The sequence below is a fragment of the Crocodylus siamensis genome, chromosome 1 (assembly GCF_052110815.1).
Source record: "Crocodylus siamensis isolate JL-2025a chromosome 1, ASM5211081v1, whole genome shotgun sequence".
Lineage (NCBI taxonomy): Eukaryota > Metazoa > Chordata > Crocodylia > Crocodylidae > Crocodylus > Crocodylus siamensis.
The window spans coordinates 1694663-1710733 of record NC_143395.1 but is presented as its reverse complement, the minus strand read 5'-3'; the positions used below and the strand labels follow the sequence as shown (position 1 = coordinate 1710733).

Genomic DNA, 16071 nt, shown 5'->3' with positions numbered 1-16071 from the left:
GAGGTGCAGAGGAGGCAGAGAGAGGCAGTGTCAATTGGGAGGAAAGGATTTCAGTGCAGGGGCTGGGCAGAGATGCAGGTTTCTGATCTGGGGAAGACGGCTATTAGGCAAAGAATGGATCTAGGAGACTGATGGAGATGATCCAGACACTGATGTTGGGGTGCATATATAGGAGAATGCTTTATGCTGGCATCTGACCAAGTAGGCTATTGCCGACGAAAGCTTGCGTCTCTCTGAACCAGATAGTCTCTAAGGTGCCACCCTGCCCTACCTTCTGCTTACCAGAAAACATGTAATTACATCAAGGAATGAAAGAGGGTTTGTTTGACAAGACCTGTTTTCCATGAAGTCCTGCTGAATGGCGTTCATTATCTTCCTGTCTTTTTTTAATTTGTTGTCAATAGAATCCTGTATTAGTTTCTTCAGTTATTTTGCTTGAGAAAGATACCTGGTTAACCAGCCTATAGTTACTCAGGTTTATCTTTCTTGATTATTTTGAATACTGACAAAACAGTAGCACTCTGCTGGTCTTAGGGAATTTCCACGGTAGGTCCAGAGTTATTCAAATACGGATCAGTTGACCAGAGATCTTGGCTAACTCATGGCTTGGCTTCTTAGGTTTAAATTGGTTTGTGAGGTTTAAATTGCCCAGGCCTATCCAGCATCCTTAGTTCCTAAAGAACTGCAAAGTATTCACCTTCATGTGGATACAAGGATAGAGACTGTGGTCCTCTTTGTAGAAAATAGGAGGCCTCATTTGAGGTACTCAGAGCACCTTGATGGGACATACAAGCCCAGGTTTTCAGACAGATGTCATTCACAATTGTGGTACAGCTGAAGGCTTTACAAGTGGTTATTTGAGATGTGGACCTGACGCTACAAATTTCACTCTTTGCTTTTATGTTCTGACAAAGTGTTCCAATGAAACGTTGTCTTGTTGCCTATCAATACCAGAACTGCGTGCAATTGCCAGTAGGCACTGAAGCTGCGAATTTGAGGTGACAGCTTGGGTTCAGAAGTGTCACTAAAAGCCTTTTAAGACATCTTCTTTGCATTAACCCCAGAAAATCAATGCAAGCCTTCACAGTGCAATAGGAGTTGAAATTATGTGTATGTAATATGGCCTAATCATTCTGTACATTATCACAGACAGACTCGATATTATTTTTATTGCAGTATTGGCATTTCATTTTCACAGGCACACTGTGCAGATTCAAAGGCTGCTATAGATCCTCCGTGGTGGGTTTGGTCCTGCATGCATGGCAGCGAGACCTCTCAGCTCCCTTTAGAGTCGAGGGATAAAATTCACTGGTGGGTTTCGTGGCACTACAACGTCCTTTGCACCTTTGCACACACTGTCCTGGGTAGCTGTGAGCAAGGGAGCCATGCTGAAGACCCTGTGGGTCCTCATCGTGGTCCGCGCATCTGCTTCACACAGCCTGACAAAAACCTTTTATCACTGGGAGGCTAAGGGACATGCCGTAGATCTACACTGGAGAATCCTTGGCCCCTGTTTGTACTGTACATGTTCCTGGCCCAGAGGCTTGAAGACCACAACTGCCAGGGCTGCATTGTGGCCCATAGCAGAGCCCAGAATGGAGAGATTTCAGAACCCCAGCCCAGCTATGCCATGCAGTTGAGTTGCCTAGGCCTTGGGGAGCCAGTGGCTTTTGCTCTGGATAAAGTTTGCCATAGCAGTTTAGGTTGTATTGAGTTTTGGGTATTGGGGATCCATGTATCCTTACTAGCACCCTCGTAAATATAATCTCCAAACTTTCACGTATCTCGAATGGGGTGCAGGAGAGGTCATTTATTTCCATTCTGCTTTAATTAATGCTGCTAGGGTGTTCCATCTTCAGCCCTGGTACCTGGAGTCCTCTGTGCACAGCACAGACCATAGCAATACAAGCTTTCCATTATGCTGCCTTGCCAAAGTGCCTCAAAACTTACTAGAGGGACTCTCTACCGGATGAAATATCCATTCATTTCAATGGCCCATTAGTTGTCAGCTTCTCTGCCAAGTCTGCCAACAAATGGATTGAGCTAAACCCCTGTCTGCTAGGAATGAGATGTAACAGGAATGTTATATATACTAGATGTCACACACAACTGCAGCCAATAGGACCTGACATCTGAATGTCCTGTCTGTCTAGTCCAGAGTAATTTGTACCTGGGGTGGTAAGCCAGTAATGTAATACATGGAACAGACGCAGTGGATCAGAACGCCGCACCGTTTGGAAGACCTCGCTTATTCTGAGAACTTGTATTTTAAGCTGGTGGCCTCGAGCACAAGCTTCAGCAAAATATTAATTATTGAGGGAGAGTCTCTTACGCTATTTTGATCACATCTTGGAAGAAGGTTCAGCACTGAAAGGATCTGTGCTGTATATGTTACTCCTTTCATTCGCTGCCTGTAGTATTGCAGACACGATGCTGTGTCTGTATCAGTTCACTTGGGTTTCTCGGCTCTTACTGTTTTGTTTTGTTTCCCCCCCCCCAGATGAATTAAGCAACTTTAAAATAGTTTTTATAATGATATAATATAACTATAATTAAAATAGTTGGTTATTAATGAATTAATCAACTTTAAAATAGCATTTTGATTTTTTAAAAACTATAATAAGGTCTCTATCAATAAATAACCCTTCCTGGCTTGTCTCAGAGTCACCAAGTTCTGGCTTTTTCTCATTGAAGCAGAAGCTGATGTTGTATTTGGAGATGTTTTGCTGCCCCTGCCCTGACTCCACATCTCCAGCGCACAGAAATCCAGAGCTCAAGGTCCCAGATGACTGCACCTGCTTTAGCTGGAAAGCAGAGAGCGAGGTGGTTGGGGGAATCTGGGATACCAGGACCCTAAACCATTGGGCTTTGTAGATCAGAGCTGCACCTTGAGTTGCACTCAAACTAATGGGGAGCTAGCACAGTCTGTAACGCTCAAGTGTTAAATGTCTCCTGTGCACAGTCTTCAGCAAGGTCTAGTCTTTAATGTTTCAGACGTGCTCTCAAGTTCTACGGCTAGAGGAGGAGTAGTCTCTGGGGGATGCCTCTCCCTAAGGCGGGTTGGCAATGTTTTTGGACAAAGTGCCAAAAACACCTGTAACCTCTACTTGGACAATGTTGGTGTGCCAGGGAAGGATGGCAGGGGAACCCTGAGGGGCCTGGTCCTTGTTGTGGCAGTACAGCCCTGGCCTATTCCCCACCATCTGCCCGGAGGCATGCATGCACCCGCTGCCAGCAACGAGTTGAGCCAGGGCTCTACAGACCCCGGTGCAGCTGCTTGCAGCTGCTTACAGCCTCCCTACCATCTGCTGCGAGCAGCCTGGGCTCTGGGACAGGCGGCAGGGGCCTGCCCAGAGTCCAGGCCAGCTATCACAGGCAGCCAGGAGATGCAAGCAGCTGCACCAGGGTCCACTGAGCCCCCGCCCAGCTTGATGCCAGCAGCAGGTGCACACTCACCTTGGGGCAGATGGTGGGGAAGGGGGGCCAGGAATGTGCTGCTACAAGGATTGGGCCCATCATGGCTCCCCTACCATCTGCCCTATGTGCGCATGCAGCTGCTTGCAGCTTCCTGGCTGCCTGCCCCAGCCAGCCCGGGCTTTGAGAAGGCCCCTGCTGCCTGCTATGTGTCCATGGCTGCTTGTATAAAGCAGCTGGGAGGCTGTAAACAGCTGCACCATGATCTGCAGTCCCAGCCCAGCTTGTTGCCAGCAGCAGGTGCACACATGCCTCCAAGCTGACAGCAGAGGAACCACAAGGGGCTTGATCCTTGTTGTGGCAGTGCAGCCCCGGCCCCTCAGCCGCCATCCACCCCAAGGCTTACACGCCAAGCAAAATACCTTCATGTGCCACACTCTGACACCTGTGCCAAGGGTTGCCAACCCCTGATCTAAGGGATCCAGTTATAGGTCAATAAATTGCAGCTATCGGGAGGTATAAGTTAGCAGTGCTTTATGCTTCTGACTATCTTGAACTGCATTACCTCAAAGGACGATGCTCAGAAATTTAAAACATTTCATCATCCTTCCCTCGGCAGCATTGCGTCTAGGTTCTGTATTGCCCGTCCTCCTCTTGAACGAGAACCTGTGCTGTAACTCTTAACATTACTGAATTTACTTTGCAATGAATGATCTTTTTCAGCCCATGGACCAGGCTTCTCTGAAAAACAGCGATGTCCTCATTCTGACCGGCCTTACCCAAATTCCCACGGCTAACCCTGACGGCATGGTAGGGGAGTTCTGCAACAACTTGGGTAGGTCTTTGCTGCCCATTACTTATTTTATCATCTTATTCATTGCTTCGAGTGGGAAGTAATTCTGAGATTCCTGGAACTGAATAAGTTGCCTGACTCTATCTCCTGGCATAAAACTAGCTGTTTAGATTTTACGATGTGCTCCTGATGTCATTAATACAGTAAGTGCTTTGAGAGGCCCTAGTTGTACCTAAAAATGTTTTGCAATGGAACAGGTATAATGATATTTAATCATCTGCTGCTCTTGGTTTGCTAAGTACGTAGCTTAGCTGCCAACAGACTACGTGTTGCCTTGGTTTTGAATGTAACCCCACTGAAATATTACTTTTTCCTTCCTGAATCTCAGCTAGCGTAAAACCTTCACGCACTGTTTTTTATGACTTTCAGTTTTGAAAACAAGCACATCTGCTTCCTTTCTTACACCTGATTTTTAAATATGTCAAAAGCAAACAGTACAATCTTTTTTACATATCTAGATATCTACATGTATTTATAGACTGCAGAAATATAAAACCTAATCAGAAGCTTTCACAGCTGGAAAAGCTGATAATTGCAAAGCTGTTATATCTGAGTGTGAATTGCAGCATTTCCCAGCCTGTTTCAAACATGACATCTAGCTCTCTCTCCCCCGTCTTCCTTCCACCCCAACCCAGTTCCTCCCCGCTCTTACTCTTCTGTCACCCGGCTGTCCCTTCATGGATAGTTTATTGCTTATTACCCATCCTGCTATCAAATAATTTTCCCTTTCTTTTAAGCTCCCTATTTTTAGAAGGAGACAGAGGGATTCTAGAAAAATGGTTGTTTTTGTTTTGGTGGGATCTCAAAACTTCGGAAAACCTTTTGAAGTATGCCTTTCCATCATCACAGTGAGGTATGCAAGTATCTTTCTCTCCATTTTATGACTGAAGAGACTTGAGGCACGCTGGATGGCTTCCTCAAGGTTGCAAAAGACGCCTGTGACAGAGCTAGGAGCAGAGCCCAGGAATATGGACTCATAATCCTTCATTTTGCCATTCTCTTACCAAAAAAAAAGACAGTAGATTGCTTTTTAAAGCAACACTTTGTGCCTGAATTAGTGCAAGATTCAGAGAATACAAAGTGTCTCAGTCCCGATGGAGGGGGATGCAAGTCTAGTGCAGGGAAGATTCTTGATCGAGGAATGTGGTAGACTGCCCATCACTCAAAGCCTTTAAGTCAGGGGTTCCCAACTTTTTGATGTTGTGGACCAGCAAGCCACGGACTAGCAAGCTATGAACCAGCAGTAACCGGCAAACCACGGACCAGCAGTGACCAGCATACTGCAAGCAGATAGCCGTCCCTTTTTTAAACTTGGTATAAAAAAGGGTTGGCTACCTGCCTGCAGTATGCCGGTTACTTCCAGGCTGCGGTTTGCCAGTCCACAGTCACTTTTTTGGGTTGGCAGCCAGCCCTCCTGTGGACTGGCAGCCAGCCCTTCACAACCTGGCACCAGGCTGCAGTTGGGAACCCCTGCTTTAAATCATGAGTGGATTTTTTCTTTAAGATGTGCATCTTTCAGTCAACTGCAAGTCACCGGTCTTGATGATGGACTTGCTGGAGGGAAATTCCATGGCCTGAGTTATACACAAGGTCAAAGTCTCATCACAGTCTGCTCTAGCATTAACATTTATGAATTGGATATGTTCAGCATTTGATAGGTGATGTGTGCACATGCTGCATAAATGTCAAGTACTCTGCATTTCTAATGTCTTATGGGCCATGACAGAGAGGAAAGGTACATGCATCCGACACCATGGTTATCCAAACTAATTTTTGTGTTCAAAGGACACGCAGAGTGTTTAAAAAAAAAAAATTAGATATTGAAAAGCCAGGAATGCAAAACATGACATGCCTGGAACATACATGTGTGTGTCTGCACAAGAGTTTGCTCTGGTTTAAGAGCATATCCTGAACCATTTAGAGTGGTACCGAGAAAGGACTTTGAGTAAGCTTCATGCTTGAACCTGATAAAATTAAAGGAAACCTGAGAAGGAAGCTGTTTGCACTGAATTGTCAGGCAGACATCTGGGATTGAACTGAATTTAGTATAACGTATGAGGAAATGTGGGGAATGAAAGCTGTCTCTCTAAATGTTTTTCAGAACACCTCAGTGATGTGAAATCCCATCATGCTCAATCAAACCCCAGAAAGAGTAACAGCAGGTCTGGTTTTCAGCTGGTAGAAAGACTCCAAAAACAGCAGGCCATGAGATCTTTATAAAAAGATTTCATTTCATAGATCTTCTGAGGCTGCAGAAATAGATCAATATAATAGTTCAGGGCTTTATAGTTGGCAGTGCGAGTTGAATAAAATCTGTATCACTTTTGACCAAGTATAGTTGAGCTCAGATATAACTTTCATCCTGAGCTCCATTTTCTGCGCAGCTTAGAGGGGCTGAAACATCTAACTCCCATCCCTGTTGAGTCATGTGCTTGATTTCTACCCTGCACGTGCTGTTCCAAAAACTTCCTCTGTCATGTCTTCCAAGTCCTATTAGTTTTACTGACAAACCCCTTTTTTCCATGCTCAGCACTGCAGCACCCATACACTGCAGTTTGGGAAAGCCAGTTGTATTTTTGCATTGCCTCAGGCATCATCAGCAAATTTGCCAGGTTCCCTATCTGTAGGGCTGGTTTGTGATATTTTTTGGTATGGGTATTTGTACAAAGCAGAAAAGAGCAGTTTGCCTTTCAGCTGCTGGCTTGACCTTGCACTAACAGCTGTTAGAAATGCAAGTATCTCATTTTGAGTTGCAAATCTAGTGATCTGTTGGGGATCTAGTGGCCTGTTACAAACTAGTCAGAGGGGACCAGCAGGCATTGGGGGAGTCCCTGTTCCCCCGAGCATGACCAGGAGTGACCAGGAATAACCGTCACAAGCTGGCAGAGGGGAGATTCAGACTAGACATCAGGAGGCGTGACTTATAGATTCATAGATGCTAGGGTCGGAAGGGACCTCAACAGATCATCGAGTCCGACCCCCTGCATAAGCAGGAAAGAGTGCTGGGCCTACATTACCCCAGCTAGATACACATCTAGCCCTCGCTTGAAGACCCCCAGGGTAGGGAAGAGCACCACCTCCCTTGGGAGCCCGTTCCAGACCTTGGCCACTCGAACTGTGAAGAAGTTCCTCCTAATATCCAATCTAAATCTGCTCTCTTCTAGCTTGTGGCCATTATTTCTTGTAACCCCCGGGGGGGCCTTGGTGAATAAATACTCACCAATTCCCTTCTGTGCCCCCCTGATGAACTTATAGGCAGCCACCAGGTCGCCTCTCAACCTTCTCTTGCGGAGGCTGAAAAGGTCCAGTTCCTCTAATCTCTCCTCGTAGGGCTTGGCCTGCAGGCCCTTAACCATACGAGTGGCCCTTCTCTGGACCCTCTCCAGATTATCCGCATCCTTCGTGAAGTGCGGCGCCCAGAATTGCACGCAGTACTCCAGCTGCGGTCTGACCAGCGCCCGATAGAGGGGAAGTATCACCTCCTTGGACCTATTTGTCATGCATCTGCTGATGCACGATAAAGTGCCATTGGCTTTTCTCATGGTTTCGTCACACTGCCGACTCATGTTCATCTTGGAGTCCACTAGGACTCCAAGATCCCTTTCCACTTCCGTGCCACCCAGCAGGTCATTTCCTAGGCTGTAGGTGTGCTGGACATTTTTCCTCCCTAGATGCAGCACTTTGCATTTCTCCTTGTTGAACTGCATTCTGTTGTTTTCTGCCCACTTGTCTAACCTGTCCAGGTCTGCTTGCAGCTGCTCCCTGCCCTCCGGCGTGTCCACTTTGCCCCATAGCTTAGTGTCATCTGCAAACTTGGACAGAGTACATTTCACTCCCTCATCCAAGTCGCTGATGAAGACATTAAAGAGTATCGGTCCAAGCACCGAGCCCTGCGGGACCCCACTGCCCACACCCCTCCAGGTCGAAACCGACCCATCCACCACAACTTTCTGGGTGCGACCCTCCAGCCAATTCTCCACCCACCGGACTGTGCAGTCATCCAAGTCACAGCCCCTTAACTTGTTCACCAGTATGGGGTGGGATACCATATCAAAGGCCTTCCTGAAGTCCAAGTATACGACATCCACCCCTCCTCCTGCGTCGAGGCGTTTTGTAACCTGGTCATAAAAAGAGACTAGATTGGTCAGGCACGATCTTCACGGTCAGGGCAGCTAGGATCTGGAACCAGCTTCCAAGAGAAGTGGCACTGGCTCCTACCCTGAGGGACTTTAAGACAAGGCTAGACAATCGCCTTCCTGGGGTCGTTTGACCCCAGTACTATTTCCTGCCGTGGCAGGAGATTGGACTTGATGATCTGCTCAGGTCCCTTCCGACCCTACTAACTTTGAAACTATGAAATTGAACCCAACTTTTTATGGAGTTACTGAAGGAGACTAAATTTGAAATGCTGGGATTATAAAATGATATTAAATTTGTGTGGAGAGTGCATCCATCAATCAAAAAAGGACATTGGCTACAAAATTTGCCTTCAGACATGTATGTCCTCCACATGACATCTGTGCAAGTCACCCTGGTGCATTTGCAAGCAGAATTGGGACTATTATACATATGGAGAACAAAAAACCTGTCAAAACTTTTCAAGTAATTATAAGAAACCCCCTGAATTTGTGTAGCTGGAGCTATCACTTAGCACCCCATCACCAAGAACTAGGGCACACTTGTGCCAGGCACTGCTTGGACAAGTAACCCTCGTTTAACTTCTGTCCGGATAGAAAGAACCAACAACGCTTTTGCACATTGTCCTGATACTGAGCTGGCACCGCAGTGCTGTCCCTTTGCAGTGCCTTCCAGAGGAATCATAGAAAACGAGGGTTGAAGGGACCGCAGGAGGTCACATCTACTCCAACCCCTGCTCAAAGCAGGACAAGCCCCAACTACATCATCCCAGTCAAAGCTTTGTCTACCCAGATCTTCAAAACCTCCAAGGATGGAGATTCTCCCACCTCTCTTTGAAGCCTGGTCCAGTGCTTCACCGCCCTCCCAGTGAGAGAATTTCCTAATATCCAACCTCAACTTCCCTTGCTGCAACTTGAGCCCTTTGCTCCTTGTCCTGTCAAGCAAGGAGACCCCATCAGGGATCAAATCGTGGGCTTTTCCCAGTTCTACTTGGGGGTGGAATTCCACACTTCATCCTGTGTGCAGACAGTGGCAATTATAGCTGGGCTTGAATCTGCCCAGAGTTTTTCTTTCAGGTGTCTATGACAGCAACTGATTGAAGCAATTGGGAAGCAACTTCTTCATGTCAAAGTTTCAGCTCATTCTTTCACCCAAAGGCACAAAGCACACAGGACCAAGACGTAACAAAGTCCTCCAAGCATATTCCCTTCCTTCTAGCCATAGGTTAGGCAGGTTGGACTTGCTCCTTGCATCTGATCTGGAAGGAACAGCCTGCAGTGCTTGCAGCACGTTCTCTCGGCCTGAGTCCTCCCAGCCTGTCGACTTTCTGACTGATACACTGGGAAGCTTCTCTAGTCACCGTCTCTGATGTCAGGCTTAGCCTTGGTCAGGGTAAAACAGTCTAGCATGGGTGGAGGCATGCCGGTGGAGCCATGCCAGTAGACTTTGGCAACTGATTGCAGTTCTTATTCTCTAGTCTCACATACACAGCTTCATAGTTTCTCTCATCTGCATCCTTGTTTTACCTTTCCTGCCTTATTCCTGAACAAATTCTTTGCAGCCTTCTTTGACAGAACAACTCTATGCATCTAGTCAGGAAATAAGAAAATTGAATGGGGAAACAGTAGTGCCTGCCGTTCATTAAAAAGAAATGCATTGGCCCGGTTTTTGCAAGCACGCAGTCAGTAGGTTTTCACTTGACAATAAAGCCTTTTTGTTTTATGAAGGTAATAAGCTAAAAGGCAACTGAACAAAATTAAGCAAGATGGGGAGAAACGTCATCAATAAAGATCTTAAACTTTGTGTGCAAAGCCAAGTGAGGCAGCCAGTGGGGCCTGCTTTGCTGCATTGGGAGATTATTCTTAATTCATTGCAATACTGAGTGCATCACCTCAAGCAGCCAGGTACAGCGTAGCAGAGGGGTTTTCTTGAAATAAACCTGGACTGCGCTGGGAGTAAGATGAAGACATTCCTGTCAACTGTAGTAAAAGGAAAGGCCATTTAAAATGTGTCGTCATTCAGTTGCTAGGCTTGTAGCTGTACAAAGATGGAAAATGAGGGCAGAGCGGCCCTCAGCAGATGTTATAACTGGAAGACATTCTTGCCACCACCTGTAAACTTGGAGCCATTATACTTTTTCCTTTTTCAAAACGATTAAAATACTTCTGCCAAACCCTCTACCTGATTTTAAACTTTTTTTCCCCAAGATGAGGATTCCTCCATCAAGTTAGAGGCTGTGTGTAAATCTGGGAGAATGGGAGACTTGTTCATCACCACTGACAGACAGGTCAAAAGAAGGTCTGGGAGCTGCTGTTGGCTGTCATCCCACAGTTCCTTATTATTTCATAGACTTTAGGGCTGGAAGAGACCTCGCAAGATCGAGTCCAGCCCCCCGCCCAAAGGGCAGGAAGTCAGCTGGGGTCATAGGATCCCAGCAAGATAAGCATCCAGTTTGCTCTTGAAGGTGTTCAGTGTAGGTGCTTGAACCACCTCCGCTGGCAGGCTGTTCCAGACCTTGGGGGCTCGGACAGTAAAGAAATTCGTCCTTATGTCCAGCCTGAAACGGTCTTGCAGGAGTTTGTGACCGTTCGACCTCGTCATCCCTTGGGGCGCTCTGGTGAACAAACGTTCCCCCAGATCCTGGTGGTCACCCCTGATAAACTTATAGGTGGCCATCAGATCGCCCCTGAGCCTGCGCTTTTCCAGGCTAAAGAGTCCCATGGCTCTCAGCCTGTCATCGTAAGATCTGTTTTCCTGACCTCTGATCATGCGCGTGGCTCTCCTCTGGACTCTCTCAAGCTTCTCCACATCCTTGTAGGTTATGAAGTACTTTGAAGGTCTGGGGGAATGATGCTCTGAAAGTGTGAAGTGTTCCTTTTTTCCCCCCCTTGAATGCTTCATTTTTACGATACGTTTTTCAGGTGACTGTGGAAGGACCAGTGACTCTGACCTCTTTGCTTCCTTTAATACTGTGCAATACAACTCTGATGCATACCGAAAAGGTCTGTCTGACCCACCATCTGTTGTAGAGAACAGTGTGAAGTAGATGCTAACTCCCATTGGGGTTTAAATACTGAAGAGCTTTTAAAAATTCCTGCTAGATGTGTATATCCCTCTTTTAAGCTCAACATCTGACCCTATAATCCTTCCCTGTCTGTTCAGATAAGGCAGAAGTATCCCAGATCCTTCTCCATCTGAGCTTGTCAACAAATTTAAGTCAAGGAAGTAATTATGGCAAGATTTAATATACACATTTTCAGGCTTTTTCACTGTTTTTTGTGTAATGGCTTAATGCATAATGTAACAAATGCTGCAGTGCAATTAACATCACTAGATGTGTTTTTTATCCCATGACCACAGAAGAAATTGTATCAAGGCAGCAGTTGTTCACTGAGACCGACAATGCATTTTTCTCTTGTTACAAGGTGCTACAGCAGTTTTGTAGTTTCATGCAGCCAAAAAAATGAAGTATCAACATTGTGCTTGCATATAGTGTCCTATTTTGGATCTGTTTCTCTTGTAGAGAGAAACTATTTTTATTTTCTCCTTTTTTTTCTCCCTACCCACAACTTCTACAGCTTACAGATGGTAGCAACTGTTTTGTTTTGGGTGTGCTGCTGGGACTCAGTCATATTAACAGCTTGAGAAAAAAAATCTATGTGCCTTTGGGAGCTGTCAGGTTTGAAACAACTGGATTTAGTAGCCCCAGGTTTAAAATGCTCCACCATTTATCTGAAGCAGCGCAGTTCAGTACAAAACAGTTTACTGTGCATGGTGAACTCAGCCAAAACCCAGGAACAGATGTCCTGCCCACTCGGTGTGGACACTAATAGAGATATTAGATTATTTACAGTATATGAGGAATGTACTGTCCTGTTTTCTCACTCAATATTTCTCCTCAAAGCAGCAGTGCCCTCTCCTGGACTCAAGCATGCATCAGCCCCATGGCTTACAAAGTTTTAGTTGTTCAAAGCGCAGAGGCCTGTGCTTCTGGAGGAGAAGGACCTGGCCTTTAATTCCACTTATGGCTGTGAAATCTTAAGGGGTTAGAGAAGTCTGTCTCGTTTATGCAGACCCACGCCTACACTGTTATGTCTCATCCTGTGTACCAGGTATCAGACCCTGAGGGGTATTTAAGGATGGAAAGTAAAAGCTGCTAATTTTTTTTTTCTTTCTCTTTCTCGAGCAATGACCGTGCGCAGTGGAGGGAACGTGTTGGTGCCCTGTTATCCCTCAGGAGTAATATATGACCTGCTGGAGTGCCTGTACCAGTATATCGATTCTGCAGGACTCTCCAACGTCCCCTTTTACTTCATCTCGCCTGTTGCCAACAGCTCCCTGGAGTTCTCCCAGATCTTTGCTGAGTGGTAGGTTTTATTTTACTGCGTAGCCTGGGTTCAACCATACAGATTGTAGTAAACATATACAGAGCAAGTGCTGATCGCTGCGATTCCCTCTACTTGAAATGTTCTCCGCCTGCGAGATAAGGAGGTGGGAGCACATCTTGTGAATCATGGGAATACATGCGTCCAGGTCTTCTAGAATTAGAAAGGCATTGTTTCCCTTGGAACGTGCGTCAGATCTGTTTACAAACACAGGTAGATGCGTTCGCCACTCTCTGGCATCAGATTTGGTGAGTAAGTGAAGCACCATGCTGAGAGTGACTTTCAGATGCATCTTTCTTGCCTCTCTGTTAGTCTCATTCAGTGCCTCCAGGAACAGACAGCAGTCTAACAACGTGAGCAAACTAGGTTTGTTACTTTTCTAATTCAAGCGAGACATAAAACGAAGGGCCAGGTGTTGCCAGCCTTGGCCATTTCGGCAGGGGCCAAAGTAGATGGCCCAGTCTTGTTCTGGAATAAACACAACATTAATCTTTGCAGATTTTACAACTCACAGGGTCAGCAAACTGAGGGAAGCAATTAATACATCCAGGCAAACCAGCAGAGAGATCAGGTTAAACAGAGCAAAAGGCCTGGCAGGAAATGTCATGTACAAGAAGTTCTTGAGATAAATAACCCAAATGGTGTATATTCTAGTTTTAGCTTGAGCATGTTTGTTAGTAGCAGTGTTTGATGTAACCAAATGTATCGGGTGCAGCTGTGCTGTAACAGATATTTTTTTTATTAAGTTTCTTAGATAAATTGTAAAAACAAAAGCATCTTTGTCAGGAAATAAAATACGGTCAGGAGAAAACAGGGTGGTGGTTAGTGACATTCCAAATTGGTCAAGGAGAGAGAGAGAAAAACAAAAATCCTCCCTTCCAAAAATTTTATAACTTTCACAAGGACATAAATCTCATTGAAGTCTTCCAGGGCCATAGAAAAGCTGGTTCAATCAAGTTTCCAAAGTCTCGGTAAAACAAAGACAATTTAAATAAACTAGTCAAAGTGTGTTAGAGAGAGCCATGCATAAACATGGGTTGGGAACTGGAGGGAAAATCAGAGAACTCAGCCGGTCCAAAAAGACCTTCTTCTGTTCTGTGTGCCATTCCCCTCCTGCCCAAGTCTCCCCAGCCAGTATAGGTGAGGATCTGTATTGAATCGTTGGTTGATCTTGGGAACAGTAGTGTATGCTTGTCCTTTAGGCTCCTTTCATTAGCCATCCTACTGCTCAGTACAATTGTGAGGGAAGGAACACAGGCCACCAGTGATCATTACATAGGCATTAAGCCTAGCAAGATACTGGAGGTTGTAAAAACAAAAATAAACTAATCCCTTCATGGAGAGCTCCCAATGTGTGATGCAGAAAAATAAGGCTTAATGGGATACTGGGATTATAGTAGAGTTCATCAGGAGAGATATGGATAAGATGAGGCTTAGGATCTGGTGGAGAGAGATCCCACGATGCTTTCAGCAAGTCTTATGGTATCTAGCCTTTTTGCCCTGGCCAGTGTCAGTGTAGCTATTGAAACTCATGTTTGGCTGGCACTGTTTTGCATTAGTAAACTGCTGCTGTATTCTGTTTGAGGGGTGATTGCATTTCAATAATGGATGAAGTGATTTCTGGATTCATGTGAGTTTTAGGATCTTTGGGACTAAGAGAAGATGTAAAATTGTGTGTGTGCTTGTGCACACACATATACATGCTAGTACAGTGAAATGGCAACACAGTACAGCATGCAAGTGAACTGTTATTTTGTCAGTCCCATCCATCTTGCAGAACTCAGACAGTTAATGGATATTGTAGATCTTACTCTAATCCTGTGTATACAATGTCTTATCTTCCAAAGTCAGCATGGACATTAGCTAATCCTTGGACACTCCTGTGAGTAACTGTTTTTACTTGAATGGAAACCGAGGCAGAGGTTGTGACTTCTGTAAAACTGCAGAGGGACTTAAACCTGTAACTGGGATGAGAACTGAGGAACTCCTGGCTCATGATCCTACCACCAATCAGCTAGATGAAGCTTCCTGTTTTTGGCAGGGTAGAAACTTGACCTCAACCTATAAACCAAGACTGAGTCAAAATAATAAAGTTAAGGATGCGTCAGAATTTCAGAATTTTTTTAGCAAAAGTCAGCCAATTAACTTTACAACAGACAGTTGTTCCGTTACCTAGAAATCGGAGACCTGCTCCCCTTTTCCATGTTCAAGTGAATCGACTGAAGTCAGTCACTAGCTCTCAATATCTGCATTATGAGGTGAACAACTGATAAATGACTGTGGTAGAGAGATAAAAAAGGCACTTTGATAACCTGACACTCCAGAGAACAAAATATGTTTCAATGAACCAAACTTGAATGAATGAAAGGATGAGATAGATGGGTAAAGAGTTGAATGGGTTTTCATGAGGCTTACTGAATTAGCAGAGCAGTAAATTAAAATATATTGAGTTGCTAAGGTAAAGAAGGTCCCATTGTGTATGAAGTGCATGCACGTGTGTTTTCATAAAGCATTTCTAGCCCTGCGCTGCCTCACACCTTCTTTAAAGTGGCCTCACAGGAATTGGTCGTAACACCCTCTGGGTGTGAGCTCTTTAATTGTTTAATTTGGAAACAACAATAAAAAGTGAGAGTTGTTCTATGTCAGGCTGTGAAAATGAAAAGGCCCTATTGGAAAGTCTCACCGGTAGATGGCAGCAGACACTTCAGCATGTTCTGCCGACTCTAACCCTGCCTGTTTTCTTCCCTTTTATAGGCTGTGTCATAATAAGCAGACGAAAGTCTATCTCCCGGAGCCCCCCTTTCCCCATGCCGAGGTAAGCAACCTACCCTTCTGTCTCTGTGACTAATTCTTATGAGTCTGCGAAACAGTCTCTTGCAATCGATCACACAAGTCAGCTGTTTCTTGGCTTTAGTCATAAAAAATAGTTTGGGACGAGGAAGAAATTAGAATGTGCCATTAACCCAGTGATTGCTGCAATATTTTCTTTCACGTTACTACTTAATATCCACTCGCCATTTTATTTCTGCTTTCATGGGAAGGTGTCTGGCACAAGCACATACATTTCTTTGCTTTTATCAAGCTGTGCCTGCCATCATGCTTTTTGTCTACACTGCTGATTTCCAAGTGTGTAAAACTAAAACCTAGCAATTGGAGTCAGGTTTATGCCCCAGATCCCACCTTCCCTTCTGAAATGGGCTCCAAGGCTGTCCAGCCCTAAGAATTGAGGGATGAGACACCTGGAAACACAAGGTTAATATTCAAGGAGTCCACGTTGCGAAG

The 16071-nt window shown here is 45.3% G+C and overlaps 1 protein-coding gene across 1 annotated transcript in view; it reads left to right on the top strand.

Moving 5' to 3' along the window:
• The window catches only part of INTS9 (integrator complex subunit 9), an 80740-nt gene that overhangs the window by 31592 nt on the left and 33077 nt on the right, over positions 1 to 16071 (top strand). Inside the window, exons 9-11 of the mRNA XM_090025919.1 lie at positions 4138 to 4249; positions 12591 to 12771; positions 15544 to 15604. Coding sequence (XP_089882045.1) covers positions 4138 to 4249; positions 12591 to 12771; positions 15544 to 15604 — 354 coding nt within the window. The remainder of the gene's footprint in view (positions 1 to 4137; positions 4250 to 12590; positions 12772 to 15543; positions 15605 to 16071) is intronic.